The 20,940-nt window shown below is 45.1% G+C and overlaps 1 protein-coding gene across 1 annotated transcript in view; it reads right to left on the bottom strand.

Annotated features, from left to right (window-relative positions):
• Positions 1-20,940, bottom strand: part of LOC126281361 (semaphorin-2A-like) — a 2,101,799-nt gene that overhangs the window by 1,126,858 nt on the left and 954,001 nt on the right. Inside the window, exon 2 of the mRNA XM_049980274.1 lies at positions 11,841-11,987. Coding sequence (XP_049836231.1) covers positions 11,841-11,979 — 139 coding nt within the window. The 5' untranslated portion in view covers positions 11,980-11,987. The remainder of the gene's footprint in view (positions 1-11,840; positions 11,988-20,940) is intronic.

Below are 20,940 nucleotides of genomic sequence, written 5' to 3'. Positions count from 1 at the left end.
AGCTTGATGAGTTCCCCAACTACGATGCAGGACACCCGTCTATAGCGTTGGCCTATAATGGCTCTACAGTGGATTGAGGAGCACGAAAGAAAACTCATATTGGTGTCTTGGCTTGATGTGAACCAATGGAAAATATCTGGGACACTGTCAGATGCTATCTCCACACTCGCAAACCACTGGCCCGAAATTTAATCTAATTTTTAATTTAGACGTCTGATGCCACACACCACTCGAAATATACAAAGAACATTTCAAATCCATAAAAGGCAGAATAGCTGCCTTGGAACGTTCAAAAGGTGGTAGCACATACAACACTACTTGCCATTAAAATTTCTACACCACGGAGATAACGTGCTACAGACGCGAAATTTAACCGACAGGAAGAAGATGCTGTGATATGCAAATGATTAGCTTTTCAGAGCATTCACACAAGGCTGGCGCCAGTGGCGACACCTACAACGTGCTGACATGAGGAAAGCTTCCAACCGATTTCTCATACACAAACACCAGTTGACCGGTGTTGTCTGGTGAAACGTTGTTGTGATGCCTCGAGTAAGGAGGAGAAATGCGTACCATCACGTTTCCGACTTTAGTAAAGGTCGGATTGTAGCCTATCGCGATTGTGGTTTATCGTATCGCGACATTGCTGCTCCCGTTGGTCGAGATCCAGTGACTGTTAGCAGAATATGCAATCGGTCGGTTCAGTATGGTAATACGGACCGCCGTGCTGGATCCCAACGGCCTCGTATCACTAGCAGTCAGGCATCTTATCCGCATGGCTGTAACGGATCGTGCAGCAGCGTCTCGATCCCTGAGTCAACAGATGGGGACGTTTGCAAGACAACAACCATCTGCACGAACAGTTCGGCGACGTTTGCAGCAGCATGGACTATCAGCTCGGAGACCATGGCTGCAGTTACCCTTGACGGTGCATCACAGACAGGAGCGCCTGCGATGGTGTACTCAACAACGAATCTGGGTGCACAAATGGCAAAACGTCATTTTTTCGGATGAATCCAGGTTCTGTTTACAACATCATGATGGTCGCATCAGTGTCTGGCGACATCGCCGTGGACGCACATTCGAAGAGTGTATTCGTCATCGCCATACTGGCGTATCACCCGGCGTGATGGTATGGGGTGCCATTTGTTACACGTCTCGGTCACCTCTTGTTCACATTGACGGCACTTTGAACAGTGGACGTTACATTTCAGATGTGTTACGACCCGTGGCTCCATCCTTTATTCGATCCCTGCGAAACCTTACATTTCAGCAGGATAATGCACGACCGCATGTTGCAGGTCCTGTACAGGTCTTTATGGATACAGAAAATGTTCGACTGCTGCCCTGGCCAGCTCACTGTCCAGATCTCTCACCAATTGAAATCGTCTGGTCAATGGTGGCCGAGCAACTGGCTCTTCTCAATACACCAGTCACTGCTCTTTGAACTGTGGTATCGTGTTGAAGCTGCATCGGCAGGTGTACCTGTACACGACATCCAAGCTCTGTTCGACTGAATGCCCAGGCGTATCAAGGCCGTTGTTACTGCCAGAGGTGGTTGTTCTGGGTACCGATATCTCAGAATCTATGCAGCCAAATTGCGTGAAAATGTAATCACATTTCAGTTCTGGCATAATATATTTGTCCAATGAATACCCGTTTATCATCTGCATTTCTTCTTGGTGTAGCAATTTTAATGGCCAGTAGTGTATAAAGCAGGTAGTGATAGCGTTCAGGCTCATGAGTGTGTATTATTTTAAAGTTATTTTTCACAGCCTGGATGTAAAAGTCAAATGCCTGGGTGGGAAGGAGACATTTATTAATTCTCTGAGATACGCCTCGGTGTTCCTTTGTTCTCACAAACCTCCGCTCTTATAACACAAAAGCACGCTCGCAGCTTAGTGGCAGGGTGTAGGATAGGGCACAGCGTGGAATGGAGTCCGCTAATAGAGACATCGTGGCTGCGGGCCACAGCGGCCTGCTGCTCCGGTAAGAATGCCAGCTAACCGCCGGCCCCAGGCTCCGCTCTGCCCTGGGACAAATGACGCCGTGCCGCCCCCAGCCCCCCGGCACCTGTGGCGTCTACGTCTGTGTCACTGCCACGGCGGCGGCTGTGGCTGTGGAGGCGTTCAGGAGTCCCGCCACCGGCATTGTATCGAGAGACTGAGCTTTGTTTACGGCGGCAGGCTTTCCCGAGCCAAGGTCTCTACACGACTGGCTCAGAGATTTTTCTGTCTTTCTTTCAGGCATTCAGCTGGTCTGTGTTGGTTGTAAGGAAGCTAAAGTAAAAACAAGAAAATAAAGTGCGGGAAAGAGTCGACCAAACAGACGTAGTTAGCTAAAAAATGAACCTTCGTTGATAATGCACTGAAACTAATCACTTTACCATGAGATACATTGATGCAAATACAACACATATTTCAGCTGCTACAATATAATTTTTCCTTTGTGTGCACATGAACATTCTTGAGGAGACAGTCAGTGAGAGCAACATCGTAATTTGTTCTACATACTCCGCCGAAACTCCGCCATCACGTACTGAGGTCTACGCCACGTCGAGCAGCCACAGTGTTATCCCCCAACATGTCGCTTTGCGCGGATGCGGTATGCAGGGGCATGATGTCATCACACCGCTCATCAGATCGGAGTGGACTTTTTAGATCTTAGAGCGATATCTTTCAATAGGGAGCTCCTCAATTGGCGTCCCGAGGCTGAGTGAAGTCCAACCCAGTAGTGCCACCAAGGAAAAATCTCGACAGTAATGGGAATCGAATTCAACTCCTCCAGTTGGTAGCCATCTTCACTGGCCCCTCAGATACCTTACATACATATTACTCTGCCAATCATAAAATGTGTTACTCTTCTTTAGTATGAAGGCGAATCGTCAAAGTCAAATTCACACAATATCTAACGGCCCAACAGGTTGTCATCTTCACGCGAGACGCTGCTGTTGCCGAGTCTCGACGTACTCATGCCAGGTTTCTTTTTTCTTTTTCCTTACTGATGTTCCAGTTCCCAAAGAAGAGACAGGCACGTAGCGTATTACACTGCTCTTCAGCCAATGTTTCAAATGGTTGAAATGGCTCTGAGTACTATGGGACTTAACTTCTGAGGTCATCAGTCCCCTAGAACTTAGAACTACTTAAACCTAACTAACCTAAGGACATCACACACATCCATGTCCGAGGCAGGATTCGAACCTGCGACCGTAGTGGTCGCGCGGTTCCAGACTATAACGCCTAGAACCGCTCGGCCACCCCCGCCGGCTAGCCAATGTTTTACGTGTGTGAAAGATATGTGAAAGACGAAAAATACAAAGGACAATAGACGACGTCTTAAGAAAGATGCTCGTGGACAATTTTTATGACTTTTCAAACTTATAGTATATTAGTTAAAATACAATCACCTTCAATAATTTTTATGCTGATATGAAACGATTGTGATGCTGGTATTGCATGAACAAGTTCACGATCTAGGTCGAATGATGAGTATGACTGTAAGGAATGTGTAACCAAAAATAGCAACGAAAGATCATTGAGACGGAGGGAGGAAAACAGAAGGACGATGTGAGATGGAGCGTTGTGACTGGGTTGGAATGGAGGTTATGTCTGGGGATGGATTTCATCGTTGGATAGTGGGTGCTGCTAGACTTTGTGGCGTGATAGTATGGATAAGGCGTTAGGTGTACGGTAGGTCGGATATGGATGGAGTGGCGCGGCGTGTTCCTGTATTAGTGATTACTATATGCGGTAATGGGCGCTGGGACTGGATTCTGCAGTTGGTGTATTGGATCCGCAGGTGTTCTAAGATGAAAGGCCGGCCGAAGTGGTCGTGCGGTTCAAGGCGCTGCAGTCTGGAACCGTGAGACCGCTACGGTCGCAGGTTCGAATCCTGCCACGGGCATGGATGTGTGTGATGTCCTTAGGTTAGTTAGGTTTAACTAGATCTAAGTTCTATGGGACTAATGACCTCAGAAGTTAAGTCCCATAGTGCTCAGAGCTATAAGATGAAAGGTAAATGTTACAAGTCTATGAGCTGTTAAAAGAAGCTAACTGGGGAAGGTAGGCGTAAATGGAATTTCTGGGAGAGATCATGTCTTTCTAGGATTTCAAGTGATTTGTAGAATTTAAGGAAGTCGGAGACCCAGACAATGTAGGCATAATGTAGTATGGGTCAGACGAGGCATTCACAAATCAGGGTACTGGTGGATCAACAGAATCAAACTAACGATAATGAGGTGGAACCGAATCAAATCAGGTGATGCTGAGAAAACTAGATTAAGAAACGAGACACTTAAGGTAGCAGATGAGGTTTGCTAGCTCGGCAGCAAAATAACTGATAATGGCCGAATTACAGAGAATAAAAAATGTAGACTGGCAATGGCATGTACAGCGTTTATCAAGAACAGGAATTTGTTAACATCGAATATAGATTTAACTGTTAGGAAGTCTTTTCTAAAAGTATTTCTATGAAATGCAGTCAATATGGAAGTGAAAGCGGACGATAAAGTTTTGAGAGGAAGAGAATAGAAGCTTTTAAAATGTTGCATTACAGAAAAATGTTGAAGATTAGATGTGTCGATCACATAACTCATAAGGATGTACTGAACGGAATCGGGGTAAATACAAATTCACGCAAAACCTGACTACAAGAACGGATCGGTTGACAAGACACATTCTGAGACATCAAGGGTGCGACAGTTTAGTACTGATGGAAGCGAGGGGAGTAAAAACAGTAATAGGAGACCAACACATGAATACAGCAAGGAAATTCAGAAGGATACAGGTCGCAGTGGTTAGTGGGACATGAAGAAGCTTACACAGGATAGAGCAGCTTGGAGAGCTACATCAAACCTGTATTCGGACTGAAGGCCACAACAACAACTGTAGTGGTAGTAGGATGTAGACTCCGGGTGCGGCCAGTTACTAGTTTTAGTTCCTTAGGCGTTTTCAGACTTGTGTTGGATGGTAAGGAGATGAGCATCCAATGTTACTTTTTTTCACAGAGGTTAGTACTAAATAAACAGACTGAAAAAAAAAAAACGTCTTAACGCCAAGAAGGAGTTATGCGACATAAAGGAAAGTTCGTAGGCGTGTTTCTACATCTGGAAGATGCTGTCCTATTCCAAGTTCATCTACTTCTACATCACACTCCGCATGCCACCTAATGGCGTGTGGCGGAGAATACTTTTGTACTACTATCTGAGTCCTCCAAACGTGTTCCACTCGCGAACAGCGCGTAGAACGAATGATTGTCGGGAAGCCTCCGTTTTGGTTCTAATTTCTCGCATTTTACTCTTCGTCGTCATTACGGGAGACGTATGTAGGAGGAAGTAATACAAAAAAATGGTTCAAATGGCTCTGAGCACAATGGGACTCAACATCTGAGGTCATCAGTCCCCTAGAACTTAGAACTACTTAAACCTAACTAACCTAAGGACATCACACACATCCATGACCAAGGCAGGATTCGAACCTGCAACCGTAGCAGTCACGCTGTTCCGGACTGAAGTGCCTAGAACCGCACGGCCACCGCCGCCGGCAGGAAGTAATATGTAGTCCGACTTTTCCCGGGAAGTGCTGCCTCGAAAATTCATTGACAAATCTCACCGTGATGCCCAACGCCTCTCTTGTAACAAATGCCAGTGGACTTTGTTGAGCTTCTCCGTAACGCTCTCGCGCCCGCTAAACGGTCCCGTGACGAAACGCGTCACTGTTCGTTTGATCTTCTCTAACTCCTCTGTCAGTCCTACCTGATGGGGATCCCAGATAGATGAACAATACTCAAGAACCTGTCGAACAAGTGCCTTATAAGACACTTCCTTCGTGGACGAGTTATATTTCCTCAAGATTTTTAGTATTCATCTGAGTCCGCCATCTGCTTTCCCCACTATTTCCTTTAAGCGGTCCTTCGGCTTAAGGTCGCCCCGTATAGTTACTCCAACATATTTTACGCTAGATACTGTTTCCAGATGTTTGTCATCAATAGTGTAATTGTACAATAGTGGGATTCTTTTCCTACGTGTGCACGGTATGTTACATTTGATTACTTTCAGAGGGCATATGCCAGAACCTGCCCCATTCATGAGTTCTCTGGAGGCCACTCTGCAAATCGTTACTACCTTCTGGCGTTGCTACTTTCCTATAGGCAACCGCGTCATCTGTGCACATCCTTAAAGAGCATAATCAAGTTTGCTGTAAATGCAAGCTGTGATGGTAGCGAGTGCTGGATACCTATGAGACTGGACGGGGAAGTTTATGTTTGTGAAGAAAGCGGATAAGGTGACTGAGTTTGAACGGGGTCGTTGTAGTAGAGCTATGAGAAGCTGAATATTTCTTCTGAGATACTGCAGAAAGACTTGACAGGAATGTAGCCACTGCAGATGTCTACAGGTGGCAGTGTCTACGAGAGTGTAGCGTCACAACAAGAGAGGGCTGCAGACGGCCACGTGACACTACCGAGAGGGAAGGCCTGCCGTGTCTGACATATGTGCCGTGTGCATCGTAATGTCTATACAACACTATACGTGCAAGTTTGCATACTTGCGCTCAACAAATGGTTCAAATGGCTCTGAGCACTATGGGACTTAAGATCTGACGTCGTCAGTCCCTTAGAACTTTGAACTACTTAAACCTAACTAACCTAAGGGCATCACGCATATCCATGCCCGAGGCAGGATTCGAAGCTGCGACCGTAGCAGTCGTGCGCTTCCGGACTGAAGCGCCTATATCGCTCGGCCACCGCGGCCGACTGCACTCAACATTCTGTATGTTTCACCGGCCATTAATGTACCAGTATTTCACATTTGCAATGATGTACCTGGAGCTTACATTAACTTGTGGTCTTGTAATACTAATCACTTAAATATAGCAATTTGAGTAGCAACTGGCACCACAGTGGCAGAACGAACTGTTACAAATTGCTTACTTCAATGACAGCTCGGAGTCAGAAGCCCTGTAGCGTGCATCCCACTGTCCCCAAGCCACCGCTAGTTGCGACTTCAGTGCTGTCTGGCGGGAGCTCAATGGAGTGCAGGGTTGAGGTCTGTCGTGTTTTATGATGAAAGCTGGTTCTGTCTCGCCGACAGTGATGGCCGTGTGTTGGTTAGGAGGAGGCCACTTGAGGGCCTGCAATCAACCTGTCTGCGTACGAGACATATTGGACCTACATCGGGAGTTATGGTCAGAAATGCGATTTCTGGAGCGCTCTGGTGGCTATCTCACGCACCCTGGCTGCTGATTGGTACGTCAATTTGGTGATTCGACCTGTTGTGCTGCCATTCATGGACAGAGTTCCAGGGTGTGTTTTCCAAAAGGATAGCGCTTGCCCACATACCGCTGTTGTAACCCAACATGATCTACACAGTTTCAGCATGTTGCCTTTGCATGCTCAGCAACAGATCTCTCTTCCATCGAGCACGTATGAGACATCATCGGACAACAACTGCAACAACATCTACACTCCTGGAAATTGAAATACGAACACCGTGAATTCATTGCCCCAGGAAGGGGAAACTTTATTGACACATTCCTGGGGTCAGATACATCACATGATCACACTGACAGAACCACAGGCACATAGACACAGGCAACAGAGCATGCACAATGTCGGCACTAGTACAGTGTATATCCACCTTTCGCAGCAATGCAGGCTGCTATTCTCCCATGGAGACGATCGTAGAGATGCTGGATGTAGACCTGTGGAACGACTTGCCATTCCATTTCCACCTGGCGCCTCAGTTGGACCAGCATTCGTGCTGGACGTGCAGACCGCGTGAGACGACGCTTCATCCAGTCCCAAACATGCTCAATGGGGGACAGATCTGGAGATCTTGCTGGCCAGGGTAGTTGACTTACACCTTCTACAGCTCGTTGGGTGGCACGGGATACATGCGGACGTGCAATGTCCTGTTGGAACAGCAAGTTCCCTTGCCGGTCTAGGAATGGTAGAACGATAGGTTCGATGACGGTTTGGATGTACCGTGCACTATTCAGTGTCCCCTCGACGATTACCAGAGGTGTACGGCCAGTGTAGGAGATCGCTCCCCACACCATGATGCCGGGTGTTGGCCCTGTGTGCCTCGGTCGTATGCAGTCCTGATTGTGGCGCTCACATGCACGGCGCCAAAACGCATACGACCATCATTGGCACCAAGGCAGAAGCGACTGTCATCGCTGAAGACGACACGTCTCCATTCGTCCCTCCATTCACGCCTGTCGCGAAACCACTGGAGGCGGGCTGCACCATGTTGGGGCGTGAGCGAAAGACGGCCTAACGGTGTGCGGGACCGTAGCTCAGCTTCATGGAGACGGTTGCGAATGGTCCTCGCCGATACCCCAGAAGCAACAGTGTCCCTAATTTGCTGGGAAGTGGCGGTGCGGTTCCCTACGGTACTGCATAGGGTCCTACGGTCTTGGCGTGCATCCGTGCGTCGCTGTGGTCCGGTCCCAGGTCGACGGGCACGTGCACCTTCCGCCGACCACTGGCGACAACATCGATGTACTGTGGAGACCTCACGCCCCACGTGTTGAGCAATTCGGCGGTACGTCCACCCGGCCTCCCGCATGCCCACTATACGCCCTCGCTCAAAGTCCGTCAACTGCACATACGGTTCACGTCCACGCTGTCGCGTCATGCTACCAGTGTGATGGAGCTCCGTATGCCACGGCAAACTGGCTGACACTGACGGCGGCGGTGCACAAATGCTGCGCAGCTAGCGCCATTCGACGGCCAACACCGCGGTTCCTGGTGTGTCCGCTGTGCCGTGCGTGTGATCATTGCTTGTACAGCCCTCTCGCAGTGTCTGGAGCAAGTATGGTGGGTCTGACACACCGGTGTCAATGTGTTCTTTTTTCCATTCCCAGGAGTGTACAAACATCATTAGCAGTCCCTGTGCTGACCGAGCAGGTGCAACAAGCATGGAACTCTATTCCACAAACTGATATCCAGCACCTGCACAAAACTATACATGCACGTTTCCATACTTGCTTTCAACATTCTGGATGTTACACCGGCCATTAATGTATCAGTATTTCACATTTGCAATGGCTCACCTCGTGCTTCCATTAACTTGTGACCTTGTAATGCTTACAACTTAAATATGTTACCTAGACAAATGCAGTCCTGTAATTTAATTACTCTCTATTAATTTTGTTTTGTGTTGCGATTTTTTTTCGTCACTGCACCTTATTATATCACAAGGATGTGTTGGCTGTAAATGGCCAAGACCCCTATATAGGCCAACATAGTTTGCTCTGCGCATGCGCCATGTTCTGTAGGTGCAAGCGGCGCTACCAGTGGTAAAGCAAACAAAAACTAACTGTTGATGAAGTACCGACTGAATGAAAAAGATGTTGTGTTTCAAAACAGATTTGCGCAGGCTTCCACGAATTGCTCAAGGGATAGTTCTTGTTCCTAATAGTAAGATAATCAGCCAAATAATCAGCCAACCGAATTTAATGGATTCCATCAGACACAATCCCAGCTACTGGAAACGTCAGCAATCACTGCTGTCTCATCAAATTTTACTAGCTGAGTACCTGGCGTTGTCCAGTGTGTATTTATTCCACTCTTCTACTAGACCATCCCCTTCCCCTCTCTTTGGCACTCTCCTCCTCCCAACTCATCCTGTCTTCTCTGCCTCCCCCTCTCTCAGTTCATTCCCCCTAAACCGCTCTCTGTCCAGTCTCCTCCTCTCTCTTACTTACGTCCATGTCCTCTTTCCCCTTTCTGTCTATCCAGTTCCTCTTCCCTCTGTTCCTCATGTCACCGTCACATCAACAGGAGGTTTCAGATTCTTATCCCCACAGCATTTACAATATTTACAGACTGTAAGTAACATGAAACTTCCTGGCAGATTAAAACTGTGTGCCCGACCCATACTCGAACTCGGGACCTTTGCCTCTGTATGTGTACCAAGTTTTGTTGCAATCCATCGACGGGTTTAGGAGTAGCATTTTACCACGGTTTTGTTCGCTACGCCCTTGTCACATATATTTAATGTCTTTTACTCCACATTTTTCATTTGTAGCTCTAACTAATTTCGCCCTGAGTTTTCGTTCACACAGTTCATTGTTTATCACTTCATGTCTCTGAACTATGTATCGTACAACGATATAATTTTTCTGGTACATCCAGTGGTATATGTGGATAGTGTCTGCGAAATACGTTACGAATAGAGGCAGTAGCGCAGAAGTATTAAATTAAAACTTCCTGCCTGATACGGCAGTTTTACTTCATGGACACGGAAAATGTAGTAAGCGGTAACTTGTTTTCCTTTCATGATTTTGCGGTGGCTGTCAGCGAGAAGAAATCCTATGAGTGTTTGAAGTTATGCGTGAGGTTTGTTGCATGTCACTGAGCGCTCTCATTCCCAAAAACTGGGTGATCTGTGCATTGTCAGCTACTTCATTTTTCCGTTAACCTCCCCACCCCTCCCCCTTACAGTTATTGTTTTCAGACAGTATGTGATAAGTGTGCCAAGTCTGGGTGAAATCGATCCAATGTTTTGGGAAGAAATGTGGACTTTACATACATACATATGTACATACATATACACATATATACATCCTCTTTATTATATGTATGGATTAGGAGTCCCTCGGATAAGCAAAGCAACGCCAAAGCGGATTTTTCTAGTTGTTATAACGTTGTGTGACGTAGACGTAGGAATACTTTGATGTGTCTATGCTTTACCGTTATAGCACACTATTGAGGACCGTTGTTCTGTATAGTGTAGATTCGTGGAATGTTAAGTTTCAAGTATTTTGCATACAAAAGTACACACGGTGTTATCTATTTACAGGAAATGAAATCCTAAATTTACAGATATATTTTTGTGTCTACAACTATTATGTTGCTTTCGAACAAGAGAAATCACGATTTTCAATGGTACGGAAAAGCTTGTATCAAATGAAACATGTAACTCAGAAATTACTGCAACGGAAATTACTTTGGTTTCTAAAACAATGGTTCAAATGGCTCTGAGCACTATGGGACTTAACTACTCTGGTCATCAGTCCCCTAGAACTTAGAACTACTTAAACCTAACTAACCTAAGGACATCACACACATCCTTGCCCGAGGCAGGATTCGAACCTGCGACCGTAGCAGTCGCGCGGTTCCGGACTGCGCGCCTAGAACCGCTAGACCACCACGGCCGGCACTTTGGTTTCTGCTAACATACATTTTGTTTGACTGTTCTGTAAGACACTAACATGTACCGTGTTCTACAGTAAATCTTATTCTACTGTTTCTTCAGTCAATTAGTTACTTTTTGTTCTTGATGAAGTCTGAAGTTTATTTACTGGATCCCCTGATTGTTCCTCTCATTGTGAAATACACTCAAATTCATTATGGTATACGTATTTGCTCTGTGTAACAACGTATCCCAATGTGAGGTTATTGAATATTTATGAATTACAGTGGGGTACATAGGGACAACGTTAAATCTGTATCGATTCTTCTGTTTGTATGACAGTTTCAGCACTGTGTTATGTATGCATGAACCCACAAATATATTAAAACACATGTAGGTACCATTTCACCATACACTCTACTAACGGTGGAGGACATACATTCAGAAAGTATAAAAAGTAATATCGTAATTAGTAGATCCAGGGGTATTTTGAGTAACACAAAACAGGGTAGGAACCTAAAAACAACGAACAGGGAAAAGAGATGAACAGGATTAAGGGAAATGAAACAATATATAATTGAAAACACCTGATATCTTCACATATACGATATAATCCATCCAGCTAGTAACTACCCGGATTTTAGTTTGAAGCTCGTTGCAACAAGGGCAAACTGCAGTGTAGGTAACGCAGTGAGTGACTTACCTTTGTCCAACTGCTGGAGCAGGGCGGTACCGGCGCAGCGTCCCACTGCTGCCAACATTGCGGCCCAGAATGCGGTAGCTAGCAAGCGCGTGGGAATCCCCCACGCCCTCGCTGGCAGGGTCCGGCTGCCAGACGTCATCCTCAGTTCTGCAACACAGGCCACAGAACTCAGCCACTGATGCGGAGGAGGAGGGGGAGGTGATGCAGTATCTGCAGACTGAAACTGTTTAGCTAATTTGACAGCAGGAATGGAAAAGTTGAAGCATCTGAGCCATTGTGGGTGACACAGTAATGCTTTCCAAAGCGGTGTTGTTATACTATTACAAAATAGTCACAAAACAATTTATACATTTATGACAAATATAGTGCAAACTACTGTAAAATGCATGGCGGATAGAGATCAGAAACTGGCCGAGTAAGAGACTAATTTTGAGCGTTGCATACCTTAGAAATCAAGGCATCGCTGTTATGTGAGTGCTATAATGACTTCCTTCTTTCCCGCAGCAGTTCTACGTGTATGAAGAGTTTGAGAATATTGGAGCTGTGATAGGTTTCTGCTCATCGACTGTTTCTGCGTTACTGAAGCCTGTAGGAGTGTAAGCAAGGCGTCATTTAATGTGGAAATTGAATGCACGATCTTACTGTTGTAAAGTAGCTCTAACGCACTGACAGAAAAGTAAGCGACTGTCGGGATCAGATAGGCTCTGATGAGGCTGTGTTTCGTGAGGCTATGGAGGTTGTAAGACGAAAATAAAGTGTTTCATTGTATGCGAATGCAAATGTGTCCTATAACAGGAAGTATGATGTCTGGAAAAAGTTCGATGCTGTAGTCCACCCTTCAGACGAAGAACATACGAAGTACGTCGATGACAAACAAAGTGGTTGTACCCTTGGTTATTCTACCTCCATCTTGAGAAAACACTTTGCGCTCTATCAAACCAAAACAGGGTACATTGCAACGTCATTGTTACGTCCCTGTGACCAGCAAGCGCGCTATTTGTGTAATCTTTTCGCAATGGCAACATGCTTTCATAGGCTATTGGCGAGTTGTAGCTTATAATTCAATTCTGTAAATTTTTTGAAAAGTAATGTGTAAGTTTATTTTAGTGTTTAATTACCAGTAGGGAATACACTTCATCCTCGTGTCGTGTTTTCTTGTACTGTCGTCAAAGACTTCGAAACGTGTCGAAAGTGTGAATGTCATTGCAACAGTCAGATGTTCTCCAAACAGTTGACGAGTATTTTTTTTAAAATTTCATTTTGTTCTTTGCATTTGCTCGGGACGGATATATATATATATAGTGGGTGGCTAAGAGTTTGATGTTCCAGAAGTCTACTCAGTGAGCTACGACAGCTGGGAAGGTAGTGCCGGTGTACATTCTGATGCGCTACACTATGTGACAGTGTTGCCAGTACCTCGTTTTCATACATTTTTGAAAATCCATCCGATCTGGTTTTGCTAGGTAAGCTTTTGTCTTGAACCTGGATGACGAATTGCCTGCCTACCTCCAAGTGCAACATGTTTCTTCAGTCTGGATACATACATTTTTACAGAGATATATATTTACGCGTAAATATATGACATGGATACGTGTATACATATACTTAAATATGTACGTGTACACACACACACACACACACACACACACACACACACACACACACACACAGAGAGAGAGAGAGAGAGAGAGAGAGAGAGAGAGAGAGAGAGAGAGAGAGAGAGAGAGAGAGAGAGAGAGAGAGAGAGAGAGGTGGGGGGAATAAAATGTGTTATACAGACATGGGCTTCCTTTCCATGTTAGAATATAATCATCAGGAAGACAGAACCATCACGCACCAGCGTCACATAAACCATTGTCTTATATGAAATGATCAAAATACCCCCTTGGTTACGTTTGTTTGGAATGTACAGTCAGTTGTCATTCGTAACTTCACCACCAACGTTTGTTGCTTCAGTGAAACGAAGGTAATATTGACATTACTTGTGTTGAAATGCAACTAACCTCATTGTCTATTAACATCAAATATGTAGCATCAGCTCTTTAGTGTTCATCACGGAATGTGCAAGCTCTTAGAATCAACTATTCAGTGTCCGTCGCGGACTTAGTTTCCAGCACAGTGAAGTGAAATTGTACTCTGATGTGGATTTCGCTGATGCCCATTTGCTGTACGGATTAATAGATGGTAATGGTCTTCCGCTAAATGTTCATACTGGGAGAGGGGCTGGAGGAGGCCTCGAAGAACTACTTCATGCAGCTGATGACCAACCTAGCGTCAGTGTAAGACAATCAGCTGCAACAAGTAACGTTGACCAAGTGAGTATATGGAGAGCGGTGCAAGAGAACTTGCTGTACCTGTACCATGTACAGCATGTGCACGCACTATCAGCTGCTTATTTTCATGCACGGGTGCACCTCTATGTACCTCAACAATGTTTCAACCCTCACTTTAGTGCAAATGTGCTGTTCCCGGATAACGCCTCGTTTCAACGTGTGATCACATTCTTAATTTTCCCTACCAGTAGGCATGGGCTGTCGAGAACCATCGGCCGTGCGGTTCTGGCGCTGCAGTCGTGAACCACGGGGCTGCTACGGTCGCAGGTTGGAATCCTGCCTCGGGCATGGGTGTGTGTGATGTCCTTAGGTTAGTTAGGTTTAAGTAGTTCTAAGTTCTAGGGGACTTATGACCTAAGATGTTGAGTCCCATAGTGCTCAGAACCATTTGAACCAATTGAACCAATTTTTTCGAGAACCATCAGAAAATCTTTGCTGCTGACGTGACTGCACAATTTCCTATCAGCGTTTGAGCTGCCACTGTCGGTGACTATCTGTTAGGGACTCATGTGCCTCCACCCAGGCTCATTGGAGGAACTTATGCTTTCTTAGAGACTACCCTACCTATTCATATAGAACATGAGCGTTTACAAGTGCGTCGGAACATGTACTGCACGAACTATGGAGCTCCTCCTCATTTCGGAGTTAATGTTTGTATGTTCGTAGGCTCCTAAATAACAGAATACATGGTAGATGGATAGGTTAGAGGGAGACCAACTCGTTGGCGTTCACGCCCTCCGGACTTAAACCCACTAGACTATTATTTGTCGCTGATGAGGGGGGCGATCTGAAAGCTCTTGTTTATGTATTTTGAACATTTCATTTAGGTAGCGTTTCATACCATACTGATACATTCTTTTCTTGCGCTTTCCCATGATCAATGTGATTATGAAGAGAAGTAAAAACTGAGATCTAACATGGAAACAAAATGTTTCCAAACCCATGTCCATATGACATATCCTCTATGTGTGAGGATTGTTTCCTACACGTTTGGCCATAAATTTTCAATACCAGCTGCATATGTACATACGTACATGCTTAGGCAGATCTGTATACAGACACACATAGACAAACACACACACACACACACACACACACACACACACACACACACACACACACACACACACACAGGCTCGCGCGCGCACGTGCACACGCACACACAACTTGGATCCATCTGGTCAAAAAGAATTTAGAAATGGCTCATTCAATTCCATTAGACCTATTAAACAGAAACTCATACAGGAAAAATAGCAAATGGGAAATAGTGCCAGAGAATGGAGTCACCACCAGACTAGGGACAAAGAGAACTGAACAAAGGAAAAGAATTCACAGAGAAAATAGTGAGAGCTGAGCTGCATGAATACTCCGACGATTGAAACATAATAGGTTTGGATGGTCTGCTAGCGTCCAAATGCAGCTGATACATACTTCGATGTACTGGCATATAAAGTGAGAGCTGAAATGCATGAATACTCCGACGATTGAAACATAATAGGTTTGGATGGTCTGCTAGCGTCCAGATGCATGCTAGGGTCCAGATGCAGCTGACTTATACATCAATGTACTGGTATATAAGAATCGCCTAGCCTAACAGTTGCTAATGTAGCCGTGAGTCCAGGTTACAGATGATTGTAATTAAACTTTTGCTACCTCAGCTAGTATAGACGGAAAACTATTTACCGTATAGGTACAGAACTTTTTTGGATGATGATGATGATGATGTTTAGTTTGTGGGGCGCTCAAGTGGGCGGTTATCAACTCCCATATAAATTCCCAACCTTTGCTCAGTCCAGTCTCTCCACTTTTCATGAATCATCATGAAATGATAAGGACAACACAAACATCCAGTCATCTCGACGCAGGTGAAAATCCCTGACCCCGCCGGGAATGTAACCCGGGACCCCGTGCTCGGGAAATTTATTGGAGTGATATTCAGACTTTTGATGCAGGATTTGCGTTGTTAGTATTGTTAATGTCATCTGTCGTCGTTAAGTACCTGTACCTGTACGGCAGTGCATGGTTCAAATGCGAGTATCAGTGTGCATTACAGTTACACACAGTTAACATGGGTCTGAACAAGGTGACCAAGGCTTTACCTGTAAAGCTGTTTTATCAAAACGACGGCTATAATTCTGCCGCTCTTCGAGAGTATCGACGTCCTTTTCCGCACCGGGGTTGATGAACATTATACGGAAGTTCGATTTTACTGGCGATTTGTGAATTGCTTCTGGGAGAGGCCGAAGGCCTATTGCGCCACAAACTGCTAAAAAAGCTATTGTTGCGATGGCTGAGAAAGCTGGATGCAATGTGCGACCTTGAAGCAGTGGACGATCTGTGTCTCCGCACGGCCTACCGTCGTTATGGGCGGCAATAGAGCGAAGTCTACGGCTAGGCGCAAATTGAGAAGCGTATAGCACGTGTGACGTGACACTACAGCGCGACACGCACGTGCCGCACAGGTCGCGCGGGTGCAGCGCATATTGCGCGACGCGTACACCATATTCGCACGCGCCTACTGACGAAGCTCTGCGTTCACTGAACCGAAGCGAGCGTAACCTCTTAACTTTCTCAAACGATTTTACTGTAACTATTCTCTGAAAACATGTGACTTTTGCCTGACTTGTAGCGTTATATGTCAGCTTCGTGCCCATCACCTCGCTAATGACCATTCTTATTGTGATGTACACATTTTAGTAAGACACTACGCAAAACTCAAAAAGATTGCTACAAAAATTAGGGGTCGCTATGATTTTGCGTTTGGTGCGTATTACACCATATGTTGCTGCGTATGAAATATAGCTAACACTTCGGGGGGGAGGGGGGGGGGGGGGGAGATCTCTATCTGCCTCCGATCTCGAGAAAATGGATCCCATGTTGCGCGCTCACTTCCGATCTCACGCCCGCGAGAATGAAATACTGGCAACATCTCTCGTATCTCCTAAACCGCTAGAGACATCGAAACGAAAGTTTGGCGAAAGATAGCACACAAGGAGGAGAGTGTTTTGCCAATTATTAAACACACGGAATTTTCTTATCTATGGCGATATATCACTATTTATACTTCATTTTTTATTTATTTCACTCCAGTACTGTAATTTTTTAAGAGTTATCGACAACTAGCGAAAAAAGAGCTTCCTTGTATGAAAATAAACATGAAATTTCTTCTTTTATGTTACTGTAAACCGATACTATGAGGTATTTCGTAAGCTATTGAGCTCTGTGATTGCCAATTACTTGTTTAATGAGGCCCTCCGTTTCGGAATTTTGTCTCAATAGCTGCTGTGAGATGAGTTTCGCAAATTACATTGTGATAAAGGAAGTACAATTAAACCAGTCACCAAGAGAAATGTGGCCTTTACTCATAAATGGTGATGCTTCTTCGAATGAGAAAAGGCTAAAGACTCAAACAAAAACAGATTGGCAATTCTGTTGGAATTTTGGTTGAAACCCCGTAACCCATCGTATTTTTAACACTGAGCGACTGGAATGGAAACTTACCAAAGGATTTTATTCCTTCTCTTGATCTGAGCACTATTAAAATCATGACGAGCGTTCCTTCAGGCCGAATGATAGGCATATGCCAGATACTGTTTACTCACCTAGGACTTGCCAAACTGACAATACGTGATCGCGAATAAAATAGTTGTTATTGAGAAAAATAAACAATTGATCTGTCGCACAACACAATGGTCAGTGTATCGTCAGCAGCGAAGGATAATGCGCGCGACAGGAATGCACAAGCTAGCCATGTGTGCCTTGTGAGATGGAGTTCGAAAAACATTGTCATGAAAGTAGATCTGCCTTTATCAGCAGCACATTTCAACAAATTAAATATATCTAATCATAACATTCTTTTAGGATATTCCTTCTTTCGTAATAATACGGACCATTTTCTTCATTTGTGTAGCCTGTTGTTGTATAATTAGTTTATTAATGCTGATAATGTCCATGCAACAATTGAAACGCTTTTTCTCATCACGGCGAACCAATTGAAACATTGTTATTTGTGACTGCTTTTCGACTGTCTCTAGCTTGCAGCGGAAATATGTTATTCACATGCGTGTAGTACAGTGTGTTGTATTACATTACATCCATATCAGAGTAATTGTGTCACCGCCAGACACCACATTTGTTAGGTGGTAGCCTTTAAATCGGCCGCGGTCCGGTAGTATATGTCGGACCCGCGTGTCGCCACTATCAGTGATTGCAGACTGAACGCCGCCACACGGCAGGTCCAGAGAGACTTCCTAGCACTTTTCCAGTTGTACAGCCGACTTTGCTAGCGATGGTTCACTGACTTCTACGCTCTCATTTGCCGAGACGAAAGTTGGCATAGCCACCAGCTACGTCCGTTTTTCTCAATTCTAATTCCCTTGTCATGTTCCAGACCCACGCCAGCCTGCGTGAGCTAAAACGCGTGCACTTCGGTTTCCTTTAGGAACACGGTTATCTCTCCTGCCAACCACAACAGCAATCACAGTGAAACTTCTATACTTCAGACCTTGGACGCTTTTTACTACAAGCACAAAGGGATCGCACCTGTAGAGATTATCCCTTTCTAAATTTTTGTAACAGATCGTACAGATACGCTAGCTGACTAGGCAGCGAGAATATAACCTTGCTTTACTTTCCTGCCTTTATTCTTAATCACATGGTTTTATAATATTCCCTGCTTCCTTATTCACTACCCTCTGTCCCTTCTTGCGATCTGAAAATCTCGCGGAGGCATGTGGTGCAATTCCAGCGACCAATGGCTCATCAGTTACTGAAGTATACATTTTTCTTGACAGAAGAAAAACAAAACAAAACTATGCTGATATAAATAACAGAAAAGTATATCGTGCTAACGAAGAAAGCTGGAGCGTTTAAATGGCGAAAAACGAAACACTACCCAAAGGCAATAAAATTCAGTACACAGTAAGGCAAAATTTATCGTATTGGCAATACTACCAATGCTGATATGCGCCGTTCCGATGTGAGCATATGGCGGGGCTACTTTTGCGCTCCCCGCCTCAAATTTCCCACGGTGCTAGCGAGGCAAGCGAGACGCGCGGTGCGAGAAACTGTGCCTCAAACACAACGCCGCGCGACCTGGCACAGGCACGTGTCGCGTCCCAGTCGCGTCACAATTTGCGCGGTCCCATTTGAACCTGTGATGTTACAAAAACGCGCGCTGCGTCGCGCTACACGCGTCTCAATTTGCGCCCAGCCTAATGCGGTTCCAGTCTGTCGTGGACGCAGATGGTCGTCCCATTCGAAAATGTTTGTAAGCTAGAACGTAAACATGCTACGCAATGAACAAACGTTTTCCTCTCATGTAGAAATTAAAATGTGTTACTTTTAATGGTTTGTTCGTTATTCCTTTTTAGCGTGTCCTGAAAAATATTTCAACGACGTTTTCTGTCCTACGACCACTCGTTTTTCACGAGGGTCCTCTCAAGTAGCGAAAGTTTAATCATAACCACCGTCTACTTGAGAACTCGTGTACTCGCTTCCCTCCGGAAGACTCACGGGACGAGTTCACTGCGGAGATTCACGAGTCCAATCTCAGGGCGTACGAAGACGGAAAGTTAGGAGATGACGTCATACGACCCGCTGGCGAGCTTAAGGTGAGTATTTGGAGCTCATGTCAAATCGGAGGATGCTTTAATCATAGTAGCATCTTATGGGGCATTTCTCCCTGCATTCACAGGCAGAATGTGGAAGAAATGTAAGGTAATATGCCTCTGTGTGACTTGTTAATAGTTACATTTTATTTTCACATTCCTACTGGAATGATTTGTAGAGACTATCGTAAGATACATAATTCCGTCTTAACAGGTACACATACCATTATCTTCTAAATTTACACGATTAATAAGGTGTCTTCTTTTATCTGCCAGTTCACTATATAATACCATCAGAAACGTAATCGTAGTTCAGTAACAAATTTGCATAGCACATCTGCACAGCATGCTTAATATCTTGAAGGCAAAACATGTGCAAAATGGTTCAAATGGCTCTGAGCACTATGGGACTCAACTTCTGAGGTCATTAGTCCCCTAGAACTTAGAACTAGTTAAACCTAACTAACCTAAGGACATCACACACATCCATGCCCGAGGCAGGATTCGAACCTGCGACCGTAGCGGTCTCGCGGTTCCAGACTGCAGCGCCTAGAACCGCACGGCCACTTCGGCCGGCCAAAACATGTGCAGTTAGTTAAAAAATCGTAGTGATAAATTAACAGGACCTGTTACTATACCTGAGCAGCAGTTCCAAGTTTAATGCCAGTAAACAATAAATAACTTCACTTGGGGTGCCTAATGAAAATAGAGTTCTAAACACTGAAATACGCATACAATATAAAACTGGAACAACCGGAAATGATATATCTAACAAAGGAAACTGCCCGTCGCACCCCCCTCAGATTTAATTGTAAGAGGGCCCAATGGTCAGCCTGTCGAAAACGGAACACAGATCAAGCATGAAAACAGGAAGAATGTATACTGAATTGTGGAAAAAAAGTGAAATGGAAACGTTGAATGCTTGAAGGACAAGAACTGCAGTATAGAACAGAACAGTACAGCAACGTTTACGGGGTTAAGTGACGCCACGCTAGCTCAGAATGATCGGTCAGAGGCTTAGCTACATTGTGTAATAAGAGAAGTGAGTGAGTGGATCAGCGAAGAACTGTAACGGTTGTCATGGGCTGCCCCCCCCCCCCCCCCTCCGAACAAATGCACGCAACAAGAACGAACAAAATGAGATATTAAAAAGAAGTG

This window comes from Schistocerca gregaria, chromosome 7 (assembly GCF_023897955.1).
Source record: "Schistocerca gregaria isolate iqSchGreg1 chromosome 7, iqSchGreg1.2, whole genome shotgun sequence".
Taxonomy (NCBI): domain Eukaryota; kingdom Metazoa; phylum Arthropoda; class Insecta; order Orthoptera; family Acrididae; genus Schistocerca; species Schistocerca gregaria.
The sequence above is the reverse complement of the archived record's forward strand: the minus strand, read 5'-3'. Positions and strand labels throughout refer to the sequence as shown.